The sequence below is a fragment of the Lepidochelys kempii genome, chromosome 14 (assembly GCF_965140265.1).
Source record: "Lepidochelys kempii isolate rLepKem1 chromosome 14, rLepKem1.hap2, whole genome shotgun sequence".
In the NCBI taxonomy this organism is placed as follows: Eukaryota; Metazoa; Chordata; order Testudines; family Cheloniidae; genus Lepidochelys; species Lepidochelys kempii.
The window spans coordinates 3101735-3128177 of NC_133269.1; the positions used below are offsets into that span (position 1 = coordinate 3101735).

At 53.3% G+C, this 26443-nt stretch overlaps 1 protein-coding gene across 10 annotated transcripts in view; it reads left to right on the forward strand.

Annotated features, from left to right (window-relative positions):
- Nucleotides 1-567: 567 nt before the first annotated feature.
- BAHCC1 (BAH domain and coiled-coil containing 1) overlaps nucleotides 568-26443 on the forward strand; it is a 90589-nt gene continuing 64713 nt past the window's right edge. For 5 of the 10 annotated variants that reach the window (XM_073311320.1, XM_073311321.1, XM_073311315.1 and 2 more), the window contains exons 1-3: nucleotides 569-1290; nucleotides 1631-1946; nucleotides 17818-18120. In XM_073311320.1, coding sequence (XP_073167421.1) covers nucleotides 17946-18120 — 175 coding nt within the window. In that variant the 5' untranslated portion in view covers nucleotides 569-1290; nucleotides 1631-1946; nucleotides 17818-17945. Of the gene's footprint in view, nucleotides 1291-1630; nucleotides 1947-13694; nucleotides 13885-17039; nucleotides 17139-17264; nucleotides 17603-17817; nucleotides 18121-26443 lie in introns of those variants that run through there. The other 5 variants (XM_073311311.1, XM_073311317.1, XM_073311312.1 and 2 more) reach the window with 4 other exon arrangements.

The following is a 26443-nucleotide window of genomic DNA, read 5'->3' on the forward strand; positions in this document are numbered from 1 at the left end:
CTTGGTTTCTGTACAAAGGAGGAGGGAGACAAAGACTGTGGTGCCTGTGGTAAAGGCACTGGTCTGGGACTCAGTTGGATTCTTGGCTCTGCCACAGACTCCCTGTGTGCACTTGGGCAAGTCCCTTAGTCTCTCTGCACCTGGACTGCCCAGCCACACAAGCGATAATGCTGCCCACCTCCCACCATGTACCTGCCTTGTCTAGGCCCTGATCCTGCAAATGACTCACGGGCCTCCAGGGGGTTTACTGGAGGGCCCTGGGTCACTGACCCTGCAAGGGTCTATGGCAGGATGGGGCTTTAGGCCTCTGTCTGCCGCAGAGCTCCCTAGTGCAGTCGCGTCCTGCACCCACCGAAGGCGGTGTTCCTGCTGGTGCAGATGTGACCAAAGCACTATTCCAGGGGCCTGGCTGGGTCTACACGGGGGCATAGCTAAGCGTGTGTGTGTGGGGGGGGGGGGTTGTATCTGGCTCCATGTATGTGCAGCGCCCTGTACCACCAGATCTGGCCGGGGCCCCTAGGTGCTACACAGCTGCCCACAGTCCAAGGGAGGGGAGCGGGAGACCCTGGCAGGGCTGGCTCCAGCGGCTGGGGGCCACCCACCCCAGGGAGGTCCCTGGCCTCCCCAGTGACCTGCCAGGAGGAGCAGGCAAGAGGAGCCCCGGGAGGCTGAGGCGAGCCCGGCGCCTTTAAGAAAGCGGAGCCTGCAACCCCGCCGCGCTCAGGGCACCGCTGGAGCTCGCTGTGAGGGAAGGAAGGTGAAAATCCAGCGGGCCCCGAGAGCAGGGAAAGAGGGGCCGGTGCACCGCCAGCCCCGAGGGGAACGGCGGCTGGGAGGAACGAGCTGAGCCGGGCGCTGGAGCGGGGTGGGGGGTCCCGGCTCCTGCCTTCGCTTCTTCTTTTCGTGTGTGCAGAAGTCCGAGCAGCAAATCTCTGTTTCCTCCTCTTGTTTTGCGCGGTGCGATGTAGGGATTTCCTCTCCCCTCCCCCCAGCCCGGGTGGCTTCTGCAGCTGCAGCGGGGACGTTACTTTGTCTTGATCCCAGCAGACCCGGCCGGCTGCCAGGGCGAGGGCGCGAGCTCCGGGCCGGGGGAGCCGGGGGGCATGTAGCCGGGGCGATGCGCGCCGCAGCCGCACCGTTTGCATTTGCCGAGGCGGACGAGCAGGAAGAAACGGGAGTTACCCCGGCCCGCGCCGCGCGCCAGGCAGGGCCCGGCCGGCGGCGGCTCCGCTCCTCTCCCGGGGAAGGGGGAACATGCGACTCGGCCCTAAAAAACCCAAACCCCGCCAGGTAAGTCCCGTGCCCGGCGCAGCGCCCCGCACCCCGGGCAGCCAGAGCCGGGCTGGGGCAGCGCCCCGCACCTCGCGATGCTGGGGGGGGGGGGTTGGCAATGAATGAAAAGCCCCGCTCAGCTTTGCAGGGGGGCCTGGGCTGCACGCGTGCCCCCCCCCCACCCGGCAAAGGCAGCGGCAGCGGGGGGGACAGATTCGATGTTGTCGCTTCTCTCCCATCCCTGTTCTGCGGCGTGTCCCCCGGCCCCACTGTGGGGGAGCGAGGCGCGTCCCCCGGCCGTAACTGGGGAGGCTCCAGCCCCCCGGGCGCGCTGACTGACCGGATTTACTCCACGCAGGCAGGCAGGGGACCCTGGCACCGGAGCAAAATCATAAAATAATCCCAGCCGAGCCGGCCCCAGGACGCAGCTTCCAGCTCCGCCGTGGAAAAATCCGGGATCCGGCACCAAAACCCCCCAAGAGCAGCAGTTTCCGCTTTCGGGAGAGCGAGCGGACGCATCAAAGCAGCATCCCCCAGAAATTGCCCTGCTCCGAGGCGTGTTCCGCCGGCCCGCGCCGCACGCCGGCTTCGGGGTCTCCAGCGGCCCCGGGCTCTGCCCTGCCCTGGATTTGGGCTTATCCCGCAGATCCGGCCCGGGAGGCGGCGACCTGGCGGTAGGTGCTTTGGGCTTGTTTGCCTTTTTCATTCTTCTTCTTCTTCTTCTTCTTCTTTTTTTTTTGTTCCAGTCTTTTTGCCGCATTTCCTTCTGCCCCATCCCCCCCCCCATTAATTCCTAAATGAATGGAGACTGAATTCCAGGGGGAAACTGGCCCCCTTGCCCTGGTCCACTTCTACATCCACTCCCCCTCCCCCGGTGCAGTTCAAGGAGCTTTCATGGCGACCCTAACCCCCCCCCCCCCCAAAAAAAAACCACAACAAAGGGGGTTTAAAACCAGCCCCGCTTTCTCCGCTGCCCGCTCGCGGTGTCGTTAGGGAGCGGCGTGTTGTTTACTAACTTTGTGTAGGGACCAGCGGGATAATTGCCGCCGGCCTCCGCTCTCTTCCAGCGCCGAGCCAGGCCCAGCCGACACATGGCTCTCATTTCCAACTTTTTAAAAATAAATCGCTTCTGCTACATAAAACCGCAACGGCTCAGCCGCCGAATGAGCCTGGTCCCAACTTAACCTTTGTCTTCAGAGCGCAGCTGGCTTCGGGGGGTTTTGAGCCCCGGAGCCTGGCCCGGAGAGTCTCTTTTGCAGTTTGCAGGCTGTGTTTAAAGCAAGACTCACTGCGGACATTTTTGTTGTTGTTGAGAGACGAGAGATTTCTTCTTCTTCTTCTTCTGCAAATAAAATTCCTGGCTGGGAGTTTTAATTCTTGACTGGGTTATTTTTTAATAATTATTTTCGTCTTTGTACATTTAAAATCCCAGCAAGATTGTGCGAAAATAAATCGATAGAACAAAATATATCATGTCTCCAGGTTTCCTTTGCAAATAGATTTACAGCTAACAAGGAAAACGCGAGGGAGGCACGGCTCGTGCTGCAGATTGCATTTAATGATTGCGCCCGAAAACAGGACAGGGTAAAGCGGGCAGCAAACCCCGGCTTCGTACAAACAAAAATCTGATCCGGGACCTGTAAAATCTGCAGGTTAAAAGCCCCGTAATGCAGCAATCTTTGCATGGCTATTTTTACGCTCCAAATGTGGGCTGGCTAACCAGCTGCTGTATACCCAAGGAAACCCACAGCTGTGTTTCCGTCCCAAACTGGGAAGCGAATTACAAATAAATACAATTGTCCACGTTTTTAAAACAATATAAAATTGCAGTCCAGATGGGGCTAAAATACTTATAAAAGGGAAGAAGTAAAACAGGGTTATTGTGCTTTCCTGGGCGCCCTAAAAATGCGGCCCCAACTCTCCAGTCTTTTGTTTCTGTTTTCTTTAAGGAGGCTGATCGCAGGAAGCCGCCACTAAAAGTTTATATCGACGTCCTGCAAATTCAGAGTAGAAAGTATATTTGTGCTAGTAAAACATAGATTTATGTAACGATTTTTAATTAAAGTGATCGACTTTTCTGTTAACAAAAGAGGTAGTGAAAGCCGGAGCTGCCAGGATTAAAGCTCTGGGTTCCGCTCACGGGAAGCGACCCCGCTTTGATTCACACACCCGCCGTCTCGTCCTCAGGCGGCTGTTGGTCCCTTTCGAGGGGAGTTCGGTCAGACTTGGTGTTTTGTGGCGTTTGTTTCTTCTCCGCTCTCCTCTTGGGCTCGGTGAAAGTCTGTTGCAAAGGGAGAGGGAAGGAGACTCCCCCCCCCAGGCTCGTTAAGAAAACCCGCGGGCAGGCTCGGTTCTGCTTGGTTCTTGTTGTTGTTTTAAAGCCAAGAAACAAGAAATGACATTTCTTTTTTTTTTTTTTTGGGGGGGTGCATTTAAAGGGGCCTAGGGGCTGGTTCAGGCCGGAGCAGGGGGCAGCCTCTGACCTAACAACCCTAACCCAGGGTTTCTGTTGCCAGTGGGTCCCAGGCTAGTCTGGGGAGCCCGAGCCCCTGGCTTGCAGCCCCGTTGCGCTGTGGATGAAAAGGCCTGGAAACGTAGCTGGAGGCGGGTTCCCCTCCCCAGGCAGGCGGGGGATGCGGAGGACGAAGGCGGCCGGGGGCAGAGCGGGAACGGGCAGGGAAGATGGCCGGCGGGGCGAGGGCGGCGAGCCGGGGAAGCGTGCGCCGGCTCCCGGGGGGCGCGGGGAGCTCTCGGGGGTCCCTGGCCGGCTCGCCGGGGCCCGCGTTGTGCGCGGCAGCGGGCCGGGTTCCGCCGAGCCGGGGGCAGGGGGCTCTCCGGGGCCTGCAGCCCACAGGGCTCCGGCCTTTCCCCGCCGGGACCGCAGAGCCACCGCGGGTCGCTGCAAGTTTCACAACAAAACCCGGGGCTGCAGCGGGGCGAGGAAATCAAGCCGCCAGGCTCCGCTAGGAGCTGCAGGCCCGCAGCGCCCTGCCTGCCCCACGGCCCCGGGCTTCCGGAGGGAAGGAACCCGCCTTCCCCCATGCGAGCTTGGGGATGGGGCCTTCCCAAGCCGGCTTCGCCTTCCCCGGTGCAAAGGCAGAGCTCGCTCGGTGGGCTGGTTTCGGGGGGCTTGTGGGGCTAATTCTCTCGCCTCCCTCCCCCCGTTTTCGGGGGCTGTGACAGAAAAAAGCAAAACCAAAGCTCCCCGCTTTTCTCCAGTCGGCTCCCCGGGAAAGGCCGGTCAGTGCTAACAGCCGGGACCCACGGAGCCAGCACCCCACCAACAGGGCCGGGGAGCTGGCGGGAGAGGCAGGCTGGCGTGCAAGAGCAAAGCCAGCAAAGCGGAGAGAGCAGCCCCGACACCAGCCACGCTCAGCTTCCCTAAAAGCATTTCTTTCTCTTGGTTGTGGTTTTAAAAAGCCATTCATAATTGATGTGCAGCCTAGTCCCCCTGCGTGGCTGCTGGGTGCAGGCCTTGTGTCTTTTAGCCACACACACACACACTCTTTCTGATGCTGTGTGAGCAGATAAGGCAGGAGGGGTCTTCCAGTCCTGGCTTCCCCCCCCCCGCCCCCCAATCTGGGGGGCAGCTAAAAGTCCAAAACAAAAGAGTTGAAAGAGAAAGCAAGGAGCTCTGGCCCCTTCTCCGGGCTGTAAGTCCACCATCGGATGCCTGGGTCTGGTTTGCATTGAAGGGACAGGCTGCTCATTAGCACCCACCCCTCTCGGCTTTTCCCCAGTTTCTTTTCAATGGGGATTGTGGATGCAAGCTGCTGGCTTGCTCGCTCTCTTTGCTCACAGTTGCACTGGGAGATGGAGCAGGAGGTAGCTTTTAACTCAAACACCAGGAAAACGAAGGGCTCTGGGCCCTTTTTCTTGGTGACTTTGTGCTGGACTTGGGGCGGTGGGGGTAGCTGTGAATCCCCTCCTAAGGGAAAGAACATGGTCTGTCTGGCCCAAAGAATGTGAACCCCAAAATGCAGGAGCTGGGAGCTGGATTTGCTCTGTGCTGCCAGGAACGAACACACACACACACTCACTGCCCAGAGCTGTGACACCCACACCCTGGCCTGCCCTTTACACAACAATGAAAAAGTCAAACCTCAGCCAGCCGGTTTCCCATGGGAAGCCAAAGGAAAAGCCCCGGCGCTTCAGCCCTGCATCCCGGGCCTCCTCAGCCAACCCCTGAAGCCAGCCTCCCTTTCCCAAGGCCCTGAGTTATTCCATCCTGCAGGCCCAGCAAGCATGCACACACAGACAGACACACAAGTCAAACAGCGGCCCTAATGATCACTTAAGGTTGCCTTTGCAAATCCCATTCCTATTGGCGGCGCAGAGCCGCTGTTCACGGGCCTGGCTGCCAGCTGCAGGATTCTGGCACTAATTGCGTGTTTATCAAAACATGCCCCCTTTTGACATGTCAAAACATATTTGTGCAGAACGCGGTGCGCCCCCCCCCCCCCGTGCTGCGGGAGGGGCGCTGGGTGACAGGCAGGGCTGGTGTAATATGCCTGGGTGTGCAGGTAGCCAGGACTTGGGGGTCCCTGGGATGCCCTGCAAAGGGGTCTTTGGGGTGCTGTAGGGACAAGGTGCATCTGGGAGCCTGTCACTGGGATTATTTATTATCACTCTGCATCTAAAATCCAGCTTCCCCTTCTCCCTGCCATGTGCTGGGGGCTTTCTCCCCTTGGAAGAGTCTGCTTCTTATTGAACTGGGTCTGCTGGCTTTGCTGCTTTTGCCACCCTCTGTCACTTCAGCCCCTTCCTTCCCTTTAATGTGTCTCTCCCCCCCACCCACCCAGTGCCTGGGTCTCCTGCCTTTTCATAATAATTCCCAAACTCTGGAGTGGGGGCAGAGTATTAAACTCTCTTGAATTTACCCCAGATGGGTCGCTTCATTAAGACCCTCACACAACAAACCTATGGAGGGGTGTGTTGGGGGTGTGAACACGCTAGGATATATTTAGCTGCACATTAGGTTCAGGTCCTAATGCATTGTACAGGGCATTAACTAAGCATTTGGAAGTGGAAAAGCTCTTTGAGCTCCTAACCTAAAAACCTCTGCTCTGGGCTGATTGGACTCCAGGCCTTCCTCTCAAGCGGGGGGGGATTCTCTCCACTCTGCCCCCCCCCCCAGCTATAGTAAATAAGGGCACCATTTATGATGTGTGCGGGTGTCTGTATATGTAACACTGTGTGCGACTGTACCTCTGGGTGTGTGCGCTGAAATCCTGTTTGGGTTATAAAGGCTCATTGCCCCTTAGTTGTGTTTCAGTCCTTTCCTACAATGCAACGAGCTTGTGAGGAAGCGGCCAGGCTTCTTTTGAGATTAAAAATGTATTTGGGGCTTCAGTGCAACGTCTGTCTGTCCGTCTGTTCGTCCCCAGACACTTCAGTGAGGTAGATTTATTCCATTAACAAATTTGTCAGTCTCCTGTACAAAGAGGGAGGCCAGGGCTCCTGCAAGATGTGGCTAGCTCTGGGGAGGCCAGAAGGGGCAGGGCTGTATTATTGCCTTGGCTAGTGATATTTGTAGGTGAATGGCAATAACTAGCCCGAACTGGTTTGACTGGGAGGGGAAGGTCGCCTTGTCAGGATGCTCTTTGCCTTTTCCTGGCTGCTGTCCTCTCCAGGCTAAGTCTGCTGTGACCAGTGCAGCCAGGGCGGGCTTCCACCCCCCAAAATGACCTGTTTCTACCCTGGATATTTTGCGTTTTTATCACCCATTCCAAGCCCCCCCTTTCCCCCCCCCCAGGCCCCCTCTTGACTCTTGGGTCTCAATGGGAACCCAGACACCATAAATAATGCCCCTGCACAAGGTCTTCGGGCTTGCATCTGTTGGTGTTTAGCAAAGGGGGTGGGGGAAGCCCCTGTTCCTTGTCTGGGGTCCCCAGGGCATGGGCTTGGACTGGGGAATAACCCCACGCAGCACTCCTGAGGCTAGCTCAATCTTCCTCCTGTGGGCCTGGCCAGGGGAGGGGAATGACGGGAATGACTAGACGGATGATTTGAGCCCCCCAGTTGGTTGATTTACCTGGCCCTGGCTGAGGCGCTTTTGGAAGGGGGCAGACTAAGGCAGATGCCACCCCCCAGAAAGGAGGGGTAGAGATATTGGCTTGAGGGACAGGTGGCAACAAGGTACAGCCCTAATTTGCGGGAAGGTCTTTTCCCGGGGTGTAGTCTGCAGGGCCTTGTGTCTCCCGCTGTCTGTTCTCCGGGAGACTGGAGTGTGGCCCATCGCCTGTCCTCCCAGCTCCCAAGGATGGGGGGGCAGGGAGGGAGGCACACACCTCGAGGCTCTGGGGGGGGGGCGGGTTAGTAGCTCTCTGGACAATCCCTCCCACCCCCGTGGGGTATCTGGTGCTTCTAGGGTCCAGAGACCCTCTGCTGCAGTCAGAGGGCAGCTTGCCCTGTGGCATCTGCATTGCGCAGAGTTTGCCCTGACTTCTGGACCGGGCTAGGTGAGACCCGCACAGGGGGACACGTTCTCCAGGTCCTTAGGCCAGCCCGGGGGGGGTCAACTCCCGATCTCTCGGCTGGCTAGCGCGGGCAGTGCATGTTGTGGGGGTGGAGGGGCGAGGGACATGTAAAACTCTGGGGGCAAGGCACGATGGCAGGAAAGGGGCGGGTCGGTGCTTGTGTGGAAGGCAGAGACCCCCAGCAATGCGGCCTGACTCGTTCCCTCTGTGGGTTTGTGCCCCCTCCCCCCCAGTAGCCTGTTTTTGTAACAAGTAATGCAAAACAGCGCTCATTTTCAGGAGATTGGCAGCAAGTTACAGCACGTGCTGACTCCCCCCCCCCTCAGAAAAAAATGTAAAACTCGCGAGCCGGCTCCTGTGTTTACCGAGATCTCTGGGTTCGAGCAAATAAACACGGCTTTAATGGAGGATCTGATTTATTGGATTGTTTGCATTTTGATCGGAGCACGAGGGCTTTTTTCGGGGAGCGGGGGGGGGGCGGGGAATTTCGCTTTTTCCAAAGCGCTGGATCTGGACGCTGGGGGAGGGACTGTTGCAAAGGCCACTGCCCCCCCTCGGGTGCCAGGAGCGCTTGGGTTTGAAGAATTAAGAGTCATTTTTTGTAGTCAAGAAATTGTTTCTAATTTGCTCTTTGACTAATGGCACTTGGAACAATGAGCCGGCCCCAAACAATTGCATTACTCAGAGGCGCCCAACGTGCAATTACCCAAATGCAGAGATTTGCATCTTGCAGCCCTATTAGGCAATTATTTAGTGTGCTGGCTTAATCTACAATATTATTTAACATACCGGGGCCCTTTTCCTTTCCAGATGGAGCGATATTCAATTGCAATATTTTAACCCATTTCCCCAGAGTGGGGAGGTTGGCGGAGGGCTGAGAATTTCCAATGATTGCATATTCATTTGGACAGGAAAGGAAGCTGCTTTGGGGTGGCCACCCGGAGCAAAATGCCGCTCGCCAGCCACTCCGGTTGGCTTAGGAGCTAGTCCAGCGGGCGACCCGGGAGCATGGAGAGGGCTCACCGCAGAACGCACAGCTCCAAACCTCCCTCAGCCATTAAAAAGAACCGGGCTGCGGATCAGACCCTGAACAGAGAGAATCGCTGCAGAGCAAAGGGACAAGTCTGATTTTCAATCTCCTTAGTGCTGCTCAAATAAACGTCCTGCCAAACCCGCAGCAGGGACCCGGGCGGCGCTCGGAGGCCAGGACCGTGCCAAAGATTCCCAATCACGGGGCGGGCAGGGGGGATGTCGACAAAGCCGGATTTTTGCAGCCCCTTCCTCTTCGGTCTTTCCCCAGCGCGGTGACGAGCAGAGATGGGGGGAAGGGAGGGGGCTTTGGGGCGCCAGGATTCATTTGCAAATCGCTGGTGAGAGGGTTGCTCAATCTAAGGCCACTCTCCCAGCAGCGTAAATATTTATTTCTGGGCGCATTATCTGCGCTCGCTCTTGTCTCAAGGAAGCTAAGATACCAGTGGTTGGTTCCTGTTCGATGGAAAACATTTGCTAGGTCTGGACAGTTGAAAAATCGTCCTTCAGGGAAGCCTTCACTTCTGCTGATAGCGGGTTGCCCGGGTGCAGATACCCTCCGCCCCGCCTCCTTCCCTTGGTGTGGAAACTACCGTGATCTAGTTCCCCCCCTTACTACCGCCAAGAAAGGAGCACACAGAGCCGGCGGGTCATTTGCCAGCAGACCCCTGCTTGGTCCACCCGTCCTGGCTGCAGCTCTTTGCTGTCACAACTGCTTGGAAGGAATTTTTAAAAAAATGATATTAATCAAAGTGCTTGTTTTAGGGGTGGGGCGAAATCTAGACGGGTTTAAAGCAAAAATCAACCCAGCGATGTCGGGAATCAGGAATAAACACTGAAGAAGGGCTCGGGAAGTTCCCCCCTGGTACATTTCACCCTTATTTTCCCCGGGCAAAGCGCGGCTGTATTTCCAGTCGGTTTTGCGCATTGTTCGTCTGGATCGTGCTCCTGGCCAAACAAAAGTGACCCCCTCTAAAAAAAAATCCCCTCCCTCATTGGTCCAATAAATAGACCAATCTTTTTAATGCTAAGAGTTTGGAGATTTTGCAACCCTCGGCCTAAGCCGGTGACAAATGCACCGCTCTGCTAGTTGCCTTTGGGTAGAAGATAGAAGGGAAGTGTCAATCAGAAACGCTTCAGCGATCAGGGACAATCCTCTTTGCAGGACTGGCCTTCCTCAAGAGCAATCAGTCACTCTGCATTAATTACCCTTCCATCCATTCCCCACTGCAGGGCAACTGCTGCTTCTCAGAGACCTGGCACATTCATTACATGGCACCACCTGAAAGAATGGAGCAATCCATCCCTTCCCCCCTCCCTCCTTCCCCAAAAACAAAGAGTCCAGAAAGGAAAAGGACTTCAGAAGTCTGGACCTTCGAATCCCTCCCTCCTGTAGGCAGCCCCGAGAGCTTTTCAGCCCTGCTAATGTCTCCCCCTCCCTCCGCCCCATATCACATCAATGTACAAGCGACAGCAGCCAGACAGAATTTATATTTGATAATGTTCCACCGGGTTGTTTGTGTTGGTTTAAACAGCCCTTTCAGTGCCTTGCTTCTAACTGGCTCTGCTAGGAACCGCCTGGAAGTCACAGGCCGGGGCTGCTAATTTAGCCGGTGCTACAGTACCCGGAGAGCCAAATCCAGACACACACCCAGAGAGAAAGCCGGGGCGTTGGAACCAGTGTTCTCCACAGAGACTAGGGACGCGGATTTGAAGTCCCGCTTTCAAAACGAGGAGCTCCTTTAAAAAAAAATTAGTGCAACTTGGAAAGACACAAAGCCCGCTTTCCCGTGCGGCTGGATTTCATTCAGGCGATCTCCAGCGAAAGCAAAGACGAACGCAATCTCGCCCGAGCCACAATGCAGCCGCCCCGGAGAGCGGGCTGCGGGAGGGGCAGGGAAGGGGGTGAAAGAAACAGAACTTTTGCGGAGCTGCAATGTAAGCGACGCAAGGGGACTGGGGCCGAGGCACAGGGCTGGCCCGCGGGAACAGCACCGGAGAGGAAGGAGCCTGTCTCCTTGACATTTCCTGAGTTCCGATCTTTTATTTCGCAGGGGTTGGAGTTTCGCACCCCTGAAACGCGGCGTGTAGGGGCCATGCTCGGGACCCACACAGCCCAGAGCGGGACATCTATCTGCCTGCTTGGCAGCTGCCTTTCCCCCTTTCACACCCTGCCCCTGGGTAGCGGCTGCTGCTTTGCGAAGAGGCCCGACAGTGTGAGCTCGCTTCCGAGCTCAGCCACCCGCCAGCCCCGCGCTCTCCGCCGCTCGGACGCGGGTTTTCTCTTTTCCTGCTGGGCTTTTCAGCCCGATTTCTTACAGCGGTGTCAGCCACAGCAGCAGGCCGGCCCCCCAAATCTCGCTTGTATCCCCGCGGTCCCTGGGGAAAGCCGCCCCTTCGGGCCTGCGCCGCGCGGGTCGGTGTCTCCGCCCGGGCTCGGGCCCTGTGTTATCGGCCTCCTGTTACCGCTGAACCGCTACGCACCCGCCCGAGCCCCTGTGTGTAGCTCAGGCGCGTTGTGTAGCCCGGGAAAGTCCGCCGGATCCCGCCGGGCTCTGGCCCCGGCTTTGCGCTGGGAAGGATCGGCCTTTCTGCGGGGTTTCTGGCCGCTCCGGTCTGCTCTCTCCCGCAGCCGGTCTGCGCGCTCGGTCTTGCTCCTAATTCAATTTGCTCCTTCGCCTAATGAATAGCTCCCTGGTAATCGAATCTCTCGTACGAGTTATTCTGATTTATTCGGCGTTTGCAATCAATTACAGCCTTGTGTTTTTAAAAAATAATTTTAATCGCCCTTCTAGGGAATCGCTCCGGCCATTCACCACCCCACCCCCGGACTGCTAGCGGTGACATTGGCTGGTTTCTGCCCGGTTTATCCCCAGCACGCTCCCCCCCCCCGGATCCTACGGCTGGGAAGATCCCAACCCAGCGCTCTGGCAGGGAAACAAATGGACGCGCCTGATCTCGTTAGACCCCGCGACTGATAATTGGGCTGAAAGGTCTGGGAAGCTGGGTGCCTGCATTGGAAATGGGGGGGGTCCCCTACACGGATACCCCCCCCCAGCTGCCCAGGCTCCCAGAAAGCCAGCTCGCTCTGAACATCGCGATTGGCATCGATAGTTCCGCCCCGCCCTCCCCCTGCCCAGCCGCGGCAGGACCGGTCCCCTCGGACCTCCCCCCCCACCTCTTACCAAGTTACAGCGCGGAGCTGCCGGGGCCACGCACCCCGCCGCGCTCCGCTTCCCGGGGCTCGCGGCCGCTCCCCGCACCCAGCCCGGCCCCGCACGCTGCAAACTTTCCGGGTGCACCGGCGGATTTTCTCCCCCCCTCCCCCCTTATCCTCCTGCTTGCCGCCCCCCCCCCCTGCACCAAACCTGCATTGTTTTGGGAACCACTAACAGTGGCTCAGTCCGTGGCCCCTTTCTCTCTCCCTTTGATCCTCTCACTCTTTGCTCTTCTTGGCTCCTGGGCCAGTGGGGTCTGCCTCGGGGCCTCCTGGAAACAGCCCCCATCTTATCTCCTTTCATCGAGCGGCCCCGGGCCGCCTTGAAACCGCGGGGCCAGTAATTGCTTTTTTCAGGCAGCCCAGTGCGGACTGGCTAACAGCCAATCAGCGCCTTGTTTACACTGGGTGATTGACAGCGGGCTGGCAGGCTGCCAACCAATCGCCGCCACCCCGTGGAGGGAGGGGGAGAAACTTGAAATCGGTGGGGTTAACCCCTGCATTGCCAAAGGGCAATCGAGCAAGGGAGAATCTGCATTTCCGTGTGTCTTGTTAGCTCTTCAGATCTGTTTCTCACGGGGCTGGGCGGAGGGAATGGGAGCTACAGGAGGGGGCTGTGACCCCCCCCCCCGCTGTAAATAAATCGCAGGGCGCTGGGTGTAGCGCAAATCCCCAGAATGGTCGCAACCGCAGTGTCTCTTCTGGTGTCTGCCTTCGCTCCGGCTCGTTCTCTGCGAACCGACCCAAGGACTTTACAATCAACGCGTGGCTTTCCCAGGAACCGTCCAAGGGCGCGACATGCTCCCTGTGAACGCCTGTGGGGGGGATGGGTCTAGCTGACGGGAGTGTGATCCTCCCTCTTGCCCAGGACGGGCAGGGTTTAATTTTGCTGGTTACCTCTCTCGGGGAAGAGGGCGAAAGAGAATGCATGGGAGCGAATACAAGTCTCCGGCTTCTCGAGAAAAAAAGCACCAACAGAGCCTGCCCTGAGACCGGGCATGATGCAGGTGACCGGGAAGAGAGTTTGCAGGTCGCTGTCCCCGTTCTGCAGCCCCTGCTCTTTCTAAAGCCGTGCCCGTATTCTCCAGCCGGCCTCCAAACCAGGACAGGAGCCCTAGCGTGCCAGGGGCCCATTAGAAGACTGCAGCACGTCTGTGTGAAAAGGGATGCTCGGTTTGGTGCAACGCCCACGTACCCAGCCCAGTCCACAACCCCACGTATCAGACTGCGCAATAGCTCCATGCAGTGGTTGCTACCAGAGCTTCCAGCTCGGCCCAGTCCAGCAAAGCAAAAAATAAAACGCTCTCTGCCCAGCTGCTCGGAGCGTGCGTGGGCTGGAGCGACTCCCTGGAAGAACTCACTGCAACCCCCCCTTCCCACCCCCCCCAAACACCGACCCCCCCGCCGCTGCCTTCGCTGTACATCCCCATTCACAAGCAAGCGGGGACGGCAGCTGCGCAAGAGGAGCTGCGCAGCTGCAAGGCTTGAATTAGGCGCCATTGGGCTGAGTAGTAGCCCTGCTGCTCTCTGATTGGCAGCTCGCTGGCCCCGCGCCAGCCTATTGGGAGGCCTGTTTACGCAGGGAGAGTGGCACGAGTTTATTACCGTGGCGGGCCAGACGTCCAATCAGCGACCGTGCTCACCCTGGGTGAGTGGCACGAGCTTATTAGTATGCAGGGAGAGTTGCTTGCAGGACTGAGCTGCGGGCTGGGGAGCTGCTGAGGCTGGAAGGAACCCACTGTAGGGTCCTTTCCCTTCTGCAAGAGCAGCCAGTGCATTTACAGTGCAACAGTCAGCACAGTGCAAATACCAATAGGAATACAATGCAAAGTCCCATTTACTGATTTAATTGTATTGCATTCACTGTGTGCAAGGAACATATCTCCAGTAAGTAACTGCAATTCTATTTTTGTTTGCTTTTTAAAAAAAATGCTTTTTTTTTTTTAGAATTAAAATAAAATCCAGGATTGTAAATTTTATTATTTTTTTTTGCATAGTGAGAACTTTTGATGGTTGAAAATACCATGTTGCTATTCTTTTTCTTTTGAGAACATTCTGTAGTTCTGTTTGATGTTACATCTGTAAAAAAAAAATTTTTAGTAGCGGTGTTTTGCTTGGAACTGTTTATAACACATATCAATTGAAAATAATAATAAGACTAAAAAAGACATGTTGGAATACGCTACACTTAGCACCTCCAATGAAAAGAAATGCTACAGGGCATTTTTAATGGTTACAGTAAATTGCTTTCTCTACCCCTGGAAATTTGTACCTAGCGCCGGGTAGCACCAACAAAAATACAATTGTTTGCAAATTTTCTAATGCAATTCTAAGGTTTTTTAAATGCAGCTATGAATGGTGCTTTGCAAGGAAAAACAAACAGAGCCATTGTAGCACTTTAAAAAAGGCAATGGACGCAAATTTGCAGCCTTTCTGTTTTTTAAAAAAATAAATACGTGGTTGCAGGAGAGATTTAGCTTTGCATCGAGCGCCGAGGAGTGCTTTCTTTCTCCCTCAGCGCATTTGCTAAATTTGAATAGAGGACAAATCTGAATTAAAAAAAAAAAATCCAAAGGAAAAAACCCAACCCAAAACAAAATTAGGTTTGGGGGAAGGTGCAAGTTGAGGCTGTTGGTTTTTTTTTTATGGTCACACGGACTTTGCTTGTTAATTAACAGATTTTAAAGGAAGATTGAGTTGGAGATACTGGGGAGAAAATCCGGCTTTTTTTAAACCTTCGGGCTCGGTAGGTTTTGTTGTTGGTCGCAGGGAGGCCAGCTCGTTGCAAATCTGTCTGCGTTTGCTGGCCGTGGCGGTCGTTGTGTGTCTCCTCTCTGCCCGGGTCCGAGGGTGTTCCCTCTAACCGGGAAGCTGCTTTTTGTTTGTTTAATTTTCATTTGGAAACGCGAGCGGGGGAGGTTTTTGTTAGACAAATGCACAATCTCGGGGTGCAGGGCTCGAGGCTGCGCCTCTTCTCCGAGGAGCGGCGGCTGGTGGCGCTTTTTCCCTCTCGGTGCAAAAAGGGGGTTTGTAAAACCCAGCTAGAAAGCAGGAGAAAGCCTCGGGGTGGGGAGGAACCCAGCCGGCCCCAACCCCGGGCTCTCGCCGGGCTTGCTGCGAGGCCGATCCCGGCAGCTCCCCAGCGGCCCGCTCTCCCCGCGGCTGCCGGCGGAGAGCTCTCGCGGCCGGGCTGGGGCAGGCGCTTGCCCCGCGAGCCGCCCCTCGCCTCTCCGGACGCAAAGCGGCGAGCGGAGGCGGGGAGGCCGGGGAGCCGAGCCCGCTGCCTTGGCGCGGGGCGGGAGGGCGGCAGCCCCGGCGCCGCACGGCTCCGGCGCCGAGGCGAGCAGGGCTGGGCCGGACCAAACCTCCCCGCCAAGGCCCAGCAGAAGCGGGGGTCCGTGGAAGCCCGACTGGGCCGGGGGGTCGGACTCGGGGCCGTTTGCGGTGGTTCCCACCTTCTCCCCGCGATGTATTTTTAACCGCTTCCCGCTCCGTGTTTTTCCTTCCTCGCATTGTTCCAGCCGCGGCTGACTCGGAGCAGCCCCGGCCCGCCTGCCCTTGGCTGCCGGGAGATGGTCGGGAGGAGAGATTTTGGGGGGTGGGGGAGGGGATTTGATGAATGGGGTTTGGAGATTGGGGCATGTTTGGAAGCGGGGCGGGGGGGGGTTACCGAACCCCCGCCGGTCTCAGGCAGAAGAACGTGTGTAACACCTCGGCCCCAGCCCTTCTCCGCTGCCTGCTCCACCCGGGCCTGCAAACAGGACACGATCCTGACAAATAAGAGTAATAATTCCATCGTGCAAACAAAGCCGAAAGCGGACTGCGGGGCGGGGTGTCCAGCCCCCCTTCCTGTAACTGATCCCGGGACATTTTCCTGCTCACCCAGGCCCTGGCCAGATTGCTGTCCTTTTATTCATTTTAAAAATATCTGAACCCGAGATGAATCAGAGAGTGGGAATCTTTCCCTCCGCAAAACAAGCTTTCCCGTCCGCGTTGCTATGTGAAACCATTCACCCCGCCAGGCTGCTGAAACTGCGAACTGAGCTTTGTCTTGCAGGCTGCAATTTTTCCCCCTGTGAATTTCATATCTATATATTGCTTTGAAGTGGGTGTTTTCTTGTATTCTCACCCAGACCCATTTCCGCTGCTTTTTAGGTGATTTCGGCTGACTGCTGAGAAAAAAACCCCTTCCGTAAGATTCTTGCAAAGCGAAGGATCCTTCCAATAATTCCCTGTAATTGCAAAGTAGGAAATATTCGCTAGGCTAAAAGAGAGAGATTATGATCTCAATAGGGGGAGAAAAAAACCCACCCCCCCTTTGTATTAAGTTGTAAACCAAAGAGAGCTCATTGTGTTAGTTCGAATTTATTTACAATGCAAAAGCTCCCCATCTAAATATATACATAAAATACTTATCAGCTGTGCAAATATGTATTCACTTAATACATTGTGTTTTCGGTTATAGATTAAATCAAACACAAAAGTAGTCTGCAAATAAGACACTGTAGGGCTGGAAGCATTAAATATAGCAATTGAAAAGGGTATTCGCTAAATGAAAAACATCTTAATTGCTTTGTTGTTATGATCCGGGTTAAAATAATATCCTTTCTCCCCCCTGGAATGTTAACAATTAAGGGTAGTGAATCTATTATTCTCCTTTGGTTGGAGGTGAGATGAAACGTTAAAACAATACAGATTGAAGGAGAAGACTGGGCAAAACCGAGTGTCTGGGAGCCCTGGACTGGGGCGGGGGGCTGGGATTTGAACGGCGAGGAATGGTGTGGCAGGAGCAGAACCCACTGCTGGCTTCTCTCGGGTCCCGGGTGGGCCGGCGCTTTGTTTGTATTTATTTATACACGCAGGCAAAATGCTGGGAGTAGGGAGCTCGTGAAATTCGTAGATGCTACCTGACCGTTCGCTTTTTTCCCACATTTATGAAGCAAGACCCCCCGCCCTCCTCCTCCTCCTTTTGGCCTAATGTTACAGGCGCTGGGCCCGAGCCAAACAGCCTTGTGTGCAAACGGAGTGAATGCCCAGGAAGCACCTTACATAACTGTTTGGTCTGGGAACAGTGTATAGAAGAATTTAAAGCCCCGGCCTTGCCCACCGAAGGCAGGGTTTGCCACCGCGGTGGCCGGAGGGTGAGATTTATTTCGGGGCCAGCGGCACGAATTCTGCCCCGTCCTCTCTCTCCCAGGCCGGGCGCTGGGGTCTGCTCCTTGCACGGGCTGTCCCGGGGAGCCACCGGAGCCCATCGTGCGACTTCTCTCTCCCCCCGAGGGCGGAGGGTGGGGGAAGCAGGCCCGGCTCCTGCGGCAGAGAACTGACCCCGCCGCGGCCCAGCGCGACCTGCCCGAAGGCAGAGTTGGGGGGAAGTGTCCCCTGCGCCCGCGGGGCGGCTCCGCGCAGGGCTGGCCCGGGCGGTCGGCGGCCCGGGGAAATACATTCTCCGAGGAACGGGGAGAGATTTTATTTTATTTTATTTTTCAGCCCAGCCCCGTCAAAAGGCCTGACCCAGGCGGCCCGGGGCCCATAGATCCGGGGGGATTTTCAGGTCCGGGGGCAGGTTTTTGTCTCCCCCTCGCAGATGCAATTCACGTTTTGGGTAAAATGTTGCTCTGCCTTGGGGTGGGGGGCTGGTCTCCTCAAGGTGCCAGTTAAAAGGGGGGGGCGCTGCGCGGGTTCTGTATTTTTAAAACCCTCTCCTGCCCCCGTCAACGCCGCGGCTCGGTGATCAGCCCGGAGCCAGGGCCGGGGATTTCTCCCGTCCCCCAGCTGGGCTGCAGCCGGTTTCACGCTCTGTCTCTCTCCCCTCCGCAGAGGATGAGCCGGGACGCCAGGAGCAGAAGCGGGGCCCGAGCCCGCCGGAGCCCTGAAGGACGAGCGCTGCCCCGCTGAGACGCCGCCGCCGCCGCTCGCCCGCCGGGGTGCGTGCAGCGGGCCCCGGCATGGAGGGCCGCGAGTTCGCGCCCCCGCCTCACCTCCTCGCCGAGCGCGGCAGCGTGGGCCACCGCAGCAGCGCCGGCCGCCTGGCCGCGTCCGGCCACAGCCCCGTGCAGCACCCGGGCCACTTCCAGCCGGGCAAGTTCTTCCCCGCGCCCATCTCCATGGCGGCGCACACAGGTCAGTGGGGTCCCCGGCCGTCCCCCGCAGCCAGCGGCCGTGCACGGAGCCAGCCGCGGGTCCCCGGGCTGCGCGGCGGCCAGGCCGGCGGGAGGGAGCGCGCAGCTCCGCGGGGGGCTGCCCCGCTCGGTCCCCCGGGCCGCTTCCGTGCGGGGCGCTAGCGGTCTGTGTCCCCGAGCGGGAGCTGTTCTGTGCAGCCGCTGGGCTGGAGGCGAGAGGCGGCGAAAGGAAAACAACCCCGCCGAAAAGCCCTCGCTGCCCTCAGAGCCCGGAGAACCTCGGGGGGACGACAAGGAGGCGTTCGGGGGGCTGAGCAAAAGGGCTGCTCCGTGCCAGGACGCGGGGAGCAGCGAGGGGCTGGCTGGGGCCTTGCCGATTGGGGCAGTGGCGTGTGCCGGGCTGTGTTAATGGGGCTGGGGGTGTAGGACTAGAAAATCCTGTTTCTATATAAAGCCCTGAAGTGTCAGGGTGCGAATGGGTTTGCAGGGCCATGCAACAGCTTTAACAAGTGCCTCCGGTATCCTGCTAAAGGCATACAAAGTGTGGCAAGAAAAATAGACCCAGTGAGATGCAATAGGGTCTTTGGAGATCATCGGCAGTGGCCGTTTAATCAACTAATGCTTCAGAGCAGCCTGCAACCAGAGAGGGGTGAGGGGAAATCTACCAGGTACCTACTAGCTACATGCTTAATATCAAACAAAACACAATAAAAAACTATCAGCGGGTCAATTATATGCATGAGCAGCTCGGGGTTTCTGGGGAGGTAAGGTGTGTATTCACTGTCTTCAGTACTGATGTATATCCAAAGGGCCGGGGTCAATCCCCACTATAGTGCTGTTCTCAGGCCTCAGGCAGTGGGAAACTGGCCTGAGAGAGGAGTAAGGGAAAATGGAACTGAGGCTTCAGGATTTGGCCCTCACATTTTGCCTTTGCTCTGCGTATTGTGGGCTCCTCAGGTTTCCAAAGGGTTGATCCGCCGTGGACTGGATTTTAAAGGGAGCTTCTGCTGTGTGCGAAATGGAAGATTGGAGTTAGAAATCTTATTTCCTCCATATTCCCTCTGCAAATGTATTTGCAAGTGGGAATGGTGGAATTCTTGTGTGCTACTCTCAGCTGCCTCCCTATTAACCCGCAAGTGAATATATTTTTGTCCTCAAAGTTTTTCTGCACAGACTGCTGGATTTGAAATCTGTTAGCTGGTTTATAATGTCAAGAAAGAAGGGCTGTGTGCACGGTATATATGTATGAGATACATTTAAGGATGGATGGATGCAGTGCTACTCTTGCACAAGCATATAGCTAGCTCGGTTTGTTTACAGTTTGCTTTAAACATCAGAGTAAATGTTTTGCAGTTTTTTTAAACTCAGCAGCAAGAGTTATTATTGCTAGCTTGATGAACTGTGAATACTAATAAAATTATATCTGCTTTAATGGGATTACAATTAGTGCGTGGATTAAAAAGGACGGCATGAGATGGACTAGAATGGAGAATTGTCATCTGGGAGCGCAGTCAAAAGAAGACTGTAAATTTCCTAAAAAGAAAAAAATGACACACAAAAATTGCATAATTACTAATGGGCTTTTAGCATGATGAGATGAAAAAAAGTGCCAATAACAAACGCAATGATCTAGACATACTTATTCTTAAATGTGCTGTATTTTAAATAATTACATCATATGTTCGCAGAATTTTCCCTGGATGAAATGTGTATTTCCTCTTACTGTTTCTTCCCTTCCCCTTTGTTTTTTTCAAAATTGCAATATGCTGATTGCAGCTCAGCCTTTCAGAAACAGATGCTCCCAAATGACACCAGGGTTTATTTTAAAATATAAAGTTGGACAAACAGGGCAAATTGTCAGATTTGTGTTTAAATCTTGTTTCTTCTGTGCTCCTTGGTTAGTGCCCCTAGTTCAGACAGTGCCCCATCCCGCTTCAGAGAAGGTTTGATCCAAAGCCCCATGTAGTCTTCACTGGATCAAGCACATAGTCCCTCATGTAGCTCAGAGAAACCCTCTTTCTAAAGCCCTCAGCGTTGTGTTTAAGTCTCATTGGGGAATTCGGGGGAGATGAGAAAATTTGCAGGTAAGCAAATTGGTGATTCCTGTAGAATAAATTATTGATGGTATCTTGACACTGAGTATTTAATTATAATACAGGGAACGACCTCACAAGGACCAGAGGCCGTTGAGTAGGAATATACCGACTAGACTGGATGGAGCTTTGCCAGTTTTTTTTTTTTAATCTGAAAAAGGTTATTAATGTCTCTTAACCCCCTGCTCTCAGCTTTTAAACATACACACATGGGATGTCTTAGGAACGACGACGAGCAAAACCTGTCCTGACGGAATTGTTTTAACTCCTTCAATTTTCAGGTTGAGATTTGGATAAAAATTGAAATGTACGGCTTGGAAGGCCCCCAAATGAGACAGATCCATTGGGGGTATATTGGTTCTAATAAGAAAAGCGCTGCTCAGAATGAACTTTGTTTTTATGTCCAGTCATTCTTCTAGTCAGGCAAAATTCCAGAAGGCATACATAGTTGATCAAGCATTTATTGTAATACTCCTGTTGCTGTGGAATTCTCTCCCCGCGGAAAGCTTTCCTCTCTCCCCTCAAACTGTCCTTTTTTTTTTTTTTTTTTTAAGTCAGCTGCAAAGACCTTGATTTTGGAGTTAGCTTTTAATGTTTCACAAATTGTTTTTCTTAAAACGGAGTGCTGAGAGTTTTATAATCCTGCTGTAGAAATTTTATGGTAAAGTGCTGTTATAGTAACCTTGTCACAAAAGGTGCAATTAAAATGTTTTGTAGCGTTATTTTTAGTGCAGTGGTAGATTTTTTTTTGGTCTCTAATGCAGATGGTCCAAAGTCAAAGCTGTGAAAGTTGAGAGAGAGAGAGAGAGAGAGAGAGAGAGGAGCAGGGTTATTTAGCAGTCCTGCTGCCTCGAGCTGCTGAAATTTCAACATTGCTGTAGACTCTTATTTAGTAAGAGAGACATTCTTATCTTTTAGGGAAACCTCCAAATATAAACATTGTCTCTCTCTCCCCTGCCACCCCTCCAAGGTAGCTGCATGTTTCAGCATTTCGGCTTGAATGGGGCTGACAATAAGAAATAATCTGTGAACTGCTGCAGCTAGGAACACAAATATAATCATCATACTAATTAATAAAGATTAATAGTAATCAGGAATGGCAGCCGTCTCTAGCAGGGACCATAAAGGACTGCAAGCCGAGAATTTCTGGTGGAGTACTTCCATCTTTTACTCCACCACCGTCCAAGCCCTGAAACTTGCAAGGAATAATAGATCTTCATATAGATTTAGCTATCATTAAATCCAGTAATTTCCTGGTGAGAAAAACCCTGTAAAGGGGTTTCCCCCCACTGCCTTTAGTGTTCTTCTTTTTTAAAAAAGAAAATACATTTTAGTAAATACCTCATTAACTGCATGACACCAGTGAGTGTTTTTGCAACACAGTTACCAGCATTAAATAGGTGCTAAAAGAGTTACTGTTCAAAGACATGTTCTAAAGACTCTAACCATCTTTACTTATAAATGACAAGTAGCATGAGACATCAAAGGCAATGCACAGCTAACAGCTAGGAACTGCCAGGGCTGATCTTTTGCACAAGAACTGTAAGATATACATTGTTATGCAAGGCAGCTGCGGTTAACACACACACTGGGAAATTAAAGCTCAATTTTGGAATGTGCATTTTTCCACTGGGAATTGCTACACCATCATGTCTAATTATTCCTATAAGAAGTGGAATTTTTCTATAGGACTATCCACGCTGGGTGATGCTAATTTAGTGGCAGGCAGAGCCTTGATGCAAATAGCGCATCCGAAGAAATTGACTCCAGCAATTCTTAGAAACCTGCCCAGCCTTGTAGGAGAGGCTGTGTGACATATGGAAGTCCAAATGCAAAGAAGTCTGTTAAAATAACATGTATGAGTCTAAAAATACCCCTCCAGAAACTCGCTTAAAAAAAAAAGCCAAACCCAACAACAGAAAGATCTAAAAATATTCCGGGCTTTGGCAAGGCCCATGAAGTTAAATAAATTATACAAGAGCCATTCATGGGAGAGTCTCCACTTTCTCTTACGGGAACATTGTTCAAGCTAATAAAAATTATAATTTACTAGCCACCGAGCTTTTCATGAGTCTAAATTTAATTGGTTGGGCTTCTGGAGTCCATCATTTCCTGCTGGATTAGTAGATTTGTATTGGAGTCTGTGACACGGCAGAGAATGAAAAAAGGCAGAATCATGAAATGCCATATTTCTGGGCACAGGCAGGACAAGGAGACTTGCCCTGCAAACAGTTCCCTTTTGCCAGCCCATGCGGTGGTGGAGTTTTGGGAAGGGGGTGCTAGGAAATGAGGAGGCGATTTGGATGCTCCGGGCCTTTGGAACGCGACACGGTCATTTCAATTTGATAAATGATTGGACACCTTTGAGAGTATGTTTGAACAAACGAGATGCAGTCCAGCAGGCGGCTAGGATGTATGCTGTCAACTTACCTGTGTCATTAGTGCAGCCTGCGAGCATTAATAATGGGACGACAGAGCACCTCTGAATACCCTGCACTCCTCTGCTCGGTACCCACAAAAGAGCCCTCTCGCCTTCCTTTAAATGGGAGACGTCTGAGAGCAAAGTTAGAATCCCGCCCCCCCCACCCCCCGCTTCAGGACACACTCCTTTTGTAGCTGCTGCCAGCAGCGAGCCTTCACAATAGAAACGTATTAAGGGTAATGGAGCCCCCAAATGTGTGCTTGGGAAAGCTGGGTGTAACCCCTCCAGCTAGCCATGGCTGGGTCTCTAAATTGGAGGGGGGAGAAGTAGCCCAGTTGGTTGCAAGGAAGAGACATTAGAACTCCGTACGTTTACTTATTTAGCTGTTAACCCAGTTTCATTCTTTTCTCGCTGCTGCTTCATGGCCTGGCGCCGAGTGCTTTGGAAACGTGGCTAACGGTAATGAACGATGATTAATAATTACTCTCCCTGATAAATAACCAGACAAAATAGTGGGTTGGCTGCGGTAAACCGAAAAGGTGGAAAGACAGGTGCAGAACGTTAATTGCAGGATAGGGCCGGATCCCCAACTCGTGCAAATCAGCGTAACTCCCCTGAAGTCAGGAAGCTGCCCCGACTTACACACGTTGAGGAGAGGACCCAATGTCTCGCCCACATCTGTCTTTTCCTTTGCTTTGGTACCGGCTGCCTCTTGGTCAGGGTTATCCACAGTGCAATTAACAGGTCATGTGTGGCCCTGAAATGAGGCCCTAGGGTTGTCTGTCTGTAACATGGCTCCCTCCCCTGCTGCCCCTTCAAGCGTGGGACTACACGTCCCAGAATACTTTGCAGATGGCTCCAAGGTTGTGGGTAACTTGGAGGATGCGCAGAATATAAGATAAAAAGGTTTCATTTTATTTTATTAAACCCATCATTCAAAGCTGGGAGTTAGAACAGCCAAATGCTTCGGTTTGCATCTGGTTTTGGCGCAAAGATCATGCAAATGAATATGTCAGAGAATGTTCTGCAGCTCTGTCGCACAGGACTGGGAATCGTGACCCCATGGCTCCATTTCCAGCTTTCTCACTTCCTCACTTCCTTGCTCTCTGAGTCTTTTTCTGTGCCTCAGTTTCTTCATCTGTACAATATGGAGACCACTTACCCACCTTTGTAAAGGGCGCTGAAATTCTCTAATGCAAGTTACTAAACAAGAGCAAAGTGTGATTTATGCATTATAGGCGCAGCACTGTGTTCTGGGAAGTTGCCCGTGTGACTTCTGATACGTCAGAGTTTGGATGCTTGACATTTCTTATTTCTGATGCAATTACAGAGAGAAACAAACAGAACAGAATAGATTTTGTCCTTTGGAACCTATAGGGGCATATTTTAATTTTCCTGCCTAACTCCCATTAAAGTCACTGACAATCCCGCATGGAATATACCCTGTAATATAGAACAGATTTTCTATAAAAGTCACTTTGTTCCACAATTAAAATTCTGTGAAGGAACTGAAAGATTATCGCTGGATCAATATGAAAAGCCTGCCAGACCCCATCACTGTCTGGGAAAGAGACCGGAGAGAGTCCTGCTAGTAGCAAATCAGCCTCATCAAAGTTTTCCTGGTGTAAATCTGCAAACTTACTCCAACTTCACACTGGTCTGGCAGAGGGTGGAGGTTGGCCTGGGACCTTGAATCTCACGTGGTGCTCAGACACCATGGTGGAAATGCCCATAAATAAATGAAATAAGGGAAAGAAGAAGTGGAAAACTTCGACAAAGAGGTTCTGTGAACTCGATACTTTACACGGAGTCTAAATTTTTGCCCTTGTGACATTTTTATAGGCTAATATATAGGTTAGCTCATGTAGTGCTATTTGTCACTGCAGAAAAGCTTTCTATTTGTTGTAATATATAATAATACCGTACCCTGAGAGCAGCAGCCTGGAAGGGATTTTACATAAGGCAGGAGCAGGAGTTTTGCTGAGGCCAAACATTGCTGAGTAGCTGAGGGAGCCCCGGAGCACTGCTGTGACGTGATCCTGGTGATTTCTGGTTTTCAATCAGGCCCCATCGTGTGTCAGTTACGAGCCCTCAGGGCCCAAGTTGCCAGCATCTCCTGCTCCAGTTCTCACTGCAGCTGTCTCGGTGGATTAAATTCCAGACTGGGATCGGTCCGAACACTTAATTTTTATATTCCGGCATTCCCGAGAAAGGGATGGGTCAGAAACAGGTGGGGCCGTGTTTTCTTTTTTAAACGGGCTGGAGATTGTTTCTCTAATTTCCTAAGACCTTGGAAGCAGCCAAATCCCCGTCATCGGAGGCTGGTGAATTGGGTACAGGAGCCCTTGATCGCACGCACACACACATACATGTGCAGCTGTGTGTCTCTTCAGCAGCAATTCACCGAGCAGGAGAGAAGCAACAAAGCCAGTGCTGGGTGGGAGCGAGAATGAAGAATGGAACTTGAGGCAAACCGCCTCACAACTGTCTTTTAGTTACTTTAAAATTAAATCTGACTCGTTTAAAGTGGATAGGTGGGTGGGGGACTGTGTACATCCAGCCCCAGTCACACCGGCTGGGCGCGGTGGAAGACGACAGCCTTCCATCTTTTACAGGCACAGCCTGAGCTAGCATGAAGATCCAGGGCTGCAGGGACCAGTTAGCTATCCATCATCCCAAAAGGAGCTTTTCCTTCCTCTCCGCCTGTGTGTTACTGTGGCTTGCCGGCCCAGCCTCTGCATTGCATTTTAAGAAGTAGGTGTCAGAGTTAAAACAGATTTTGAGATTAACTTGTCTGCTCCTTATTAGGGACCCTCCTGCGGAAGATTACTGAGGAGGGGAGGCGGGAGGTAAATTCACATGTGTCAGGGAGAAAAAAAGCAGAATACGAAGAAACCAAAATCTTGTGGAATTACGCTGGAGTGGTTTCATCTGTTCATTAGTTATTATTTGGATCTGGGCAGGGACACTGGTGTGTGCATGTCTGTGGGGAGCCAGAGCGGCCGGGGCTAGATGAACGGCACCTTTTATGATCTCACCTGCGGACACTAAGTGTCTCTAATAAATACTGTTACGATTGCCCCAAAATATGGAAATGAATGCTTGACCCCGGGGTGCCAGAGCGGCCATGCTATAACATGAAATTGGATTCCTGTTTCAGGGACGTGAATCTCTTTGATGTACTGAGGGATTTTTTTTTTTTCGGTATAAATTTGTTATTCATCATGGTGAAAGAGATATAAATATTCCAGCTGCCGGTGATGTCAGAGGGAGATCCTGTGAGTGATTGTGTGTGTCTAGGCATGAGAGAGAGAGAGAGAGATCCTGTGGGGAAGGGGGACGTGTATATTAGGGGAAGAAAAATGTACTGTGCAAGTCACTGATCTCTGTTCCCAGGGACCCCATGGTGCTGAGCCCCCAAGATCTGAACAAATGTCCCCTTCACCTGATCAACCCAGTATCCCAGGGGTGCATGTAGGGGAAGGGGAATCTGTAGCTGTTAGCACCGGAGTTTAAACAGGCAGCTTCAGAATGGAACATAGGGAGGAGGCAGGGCCGGGCTGGGCAAAGGAACTTGTGTTAAATGCACTTCCTGTAAATGCTGATAGGTTGTTTTGGAAAGACCCGTGGAGCGCACAGGGCAGAATGTGTGAATACTCCATTCGCCAAGAATGGGACTATTGGGCTGGTTTCTTTTTCATCCACTCTGTAAAATACAGTAAAACAGATGGGCCCAGAGTTGCAAACTCTCAGCTCCCTTCTGCCCTGGCTGGACTGTACACCCAGGTCAGGATGTGGGAATCCCTCTG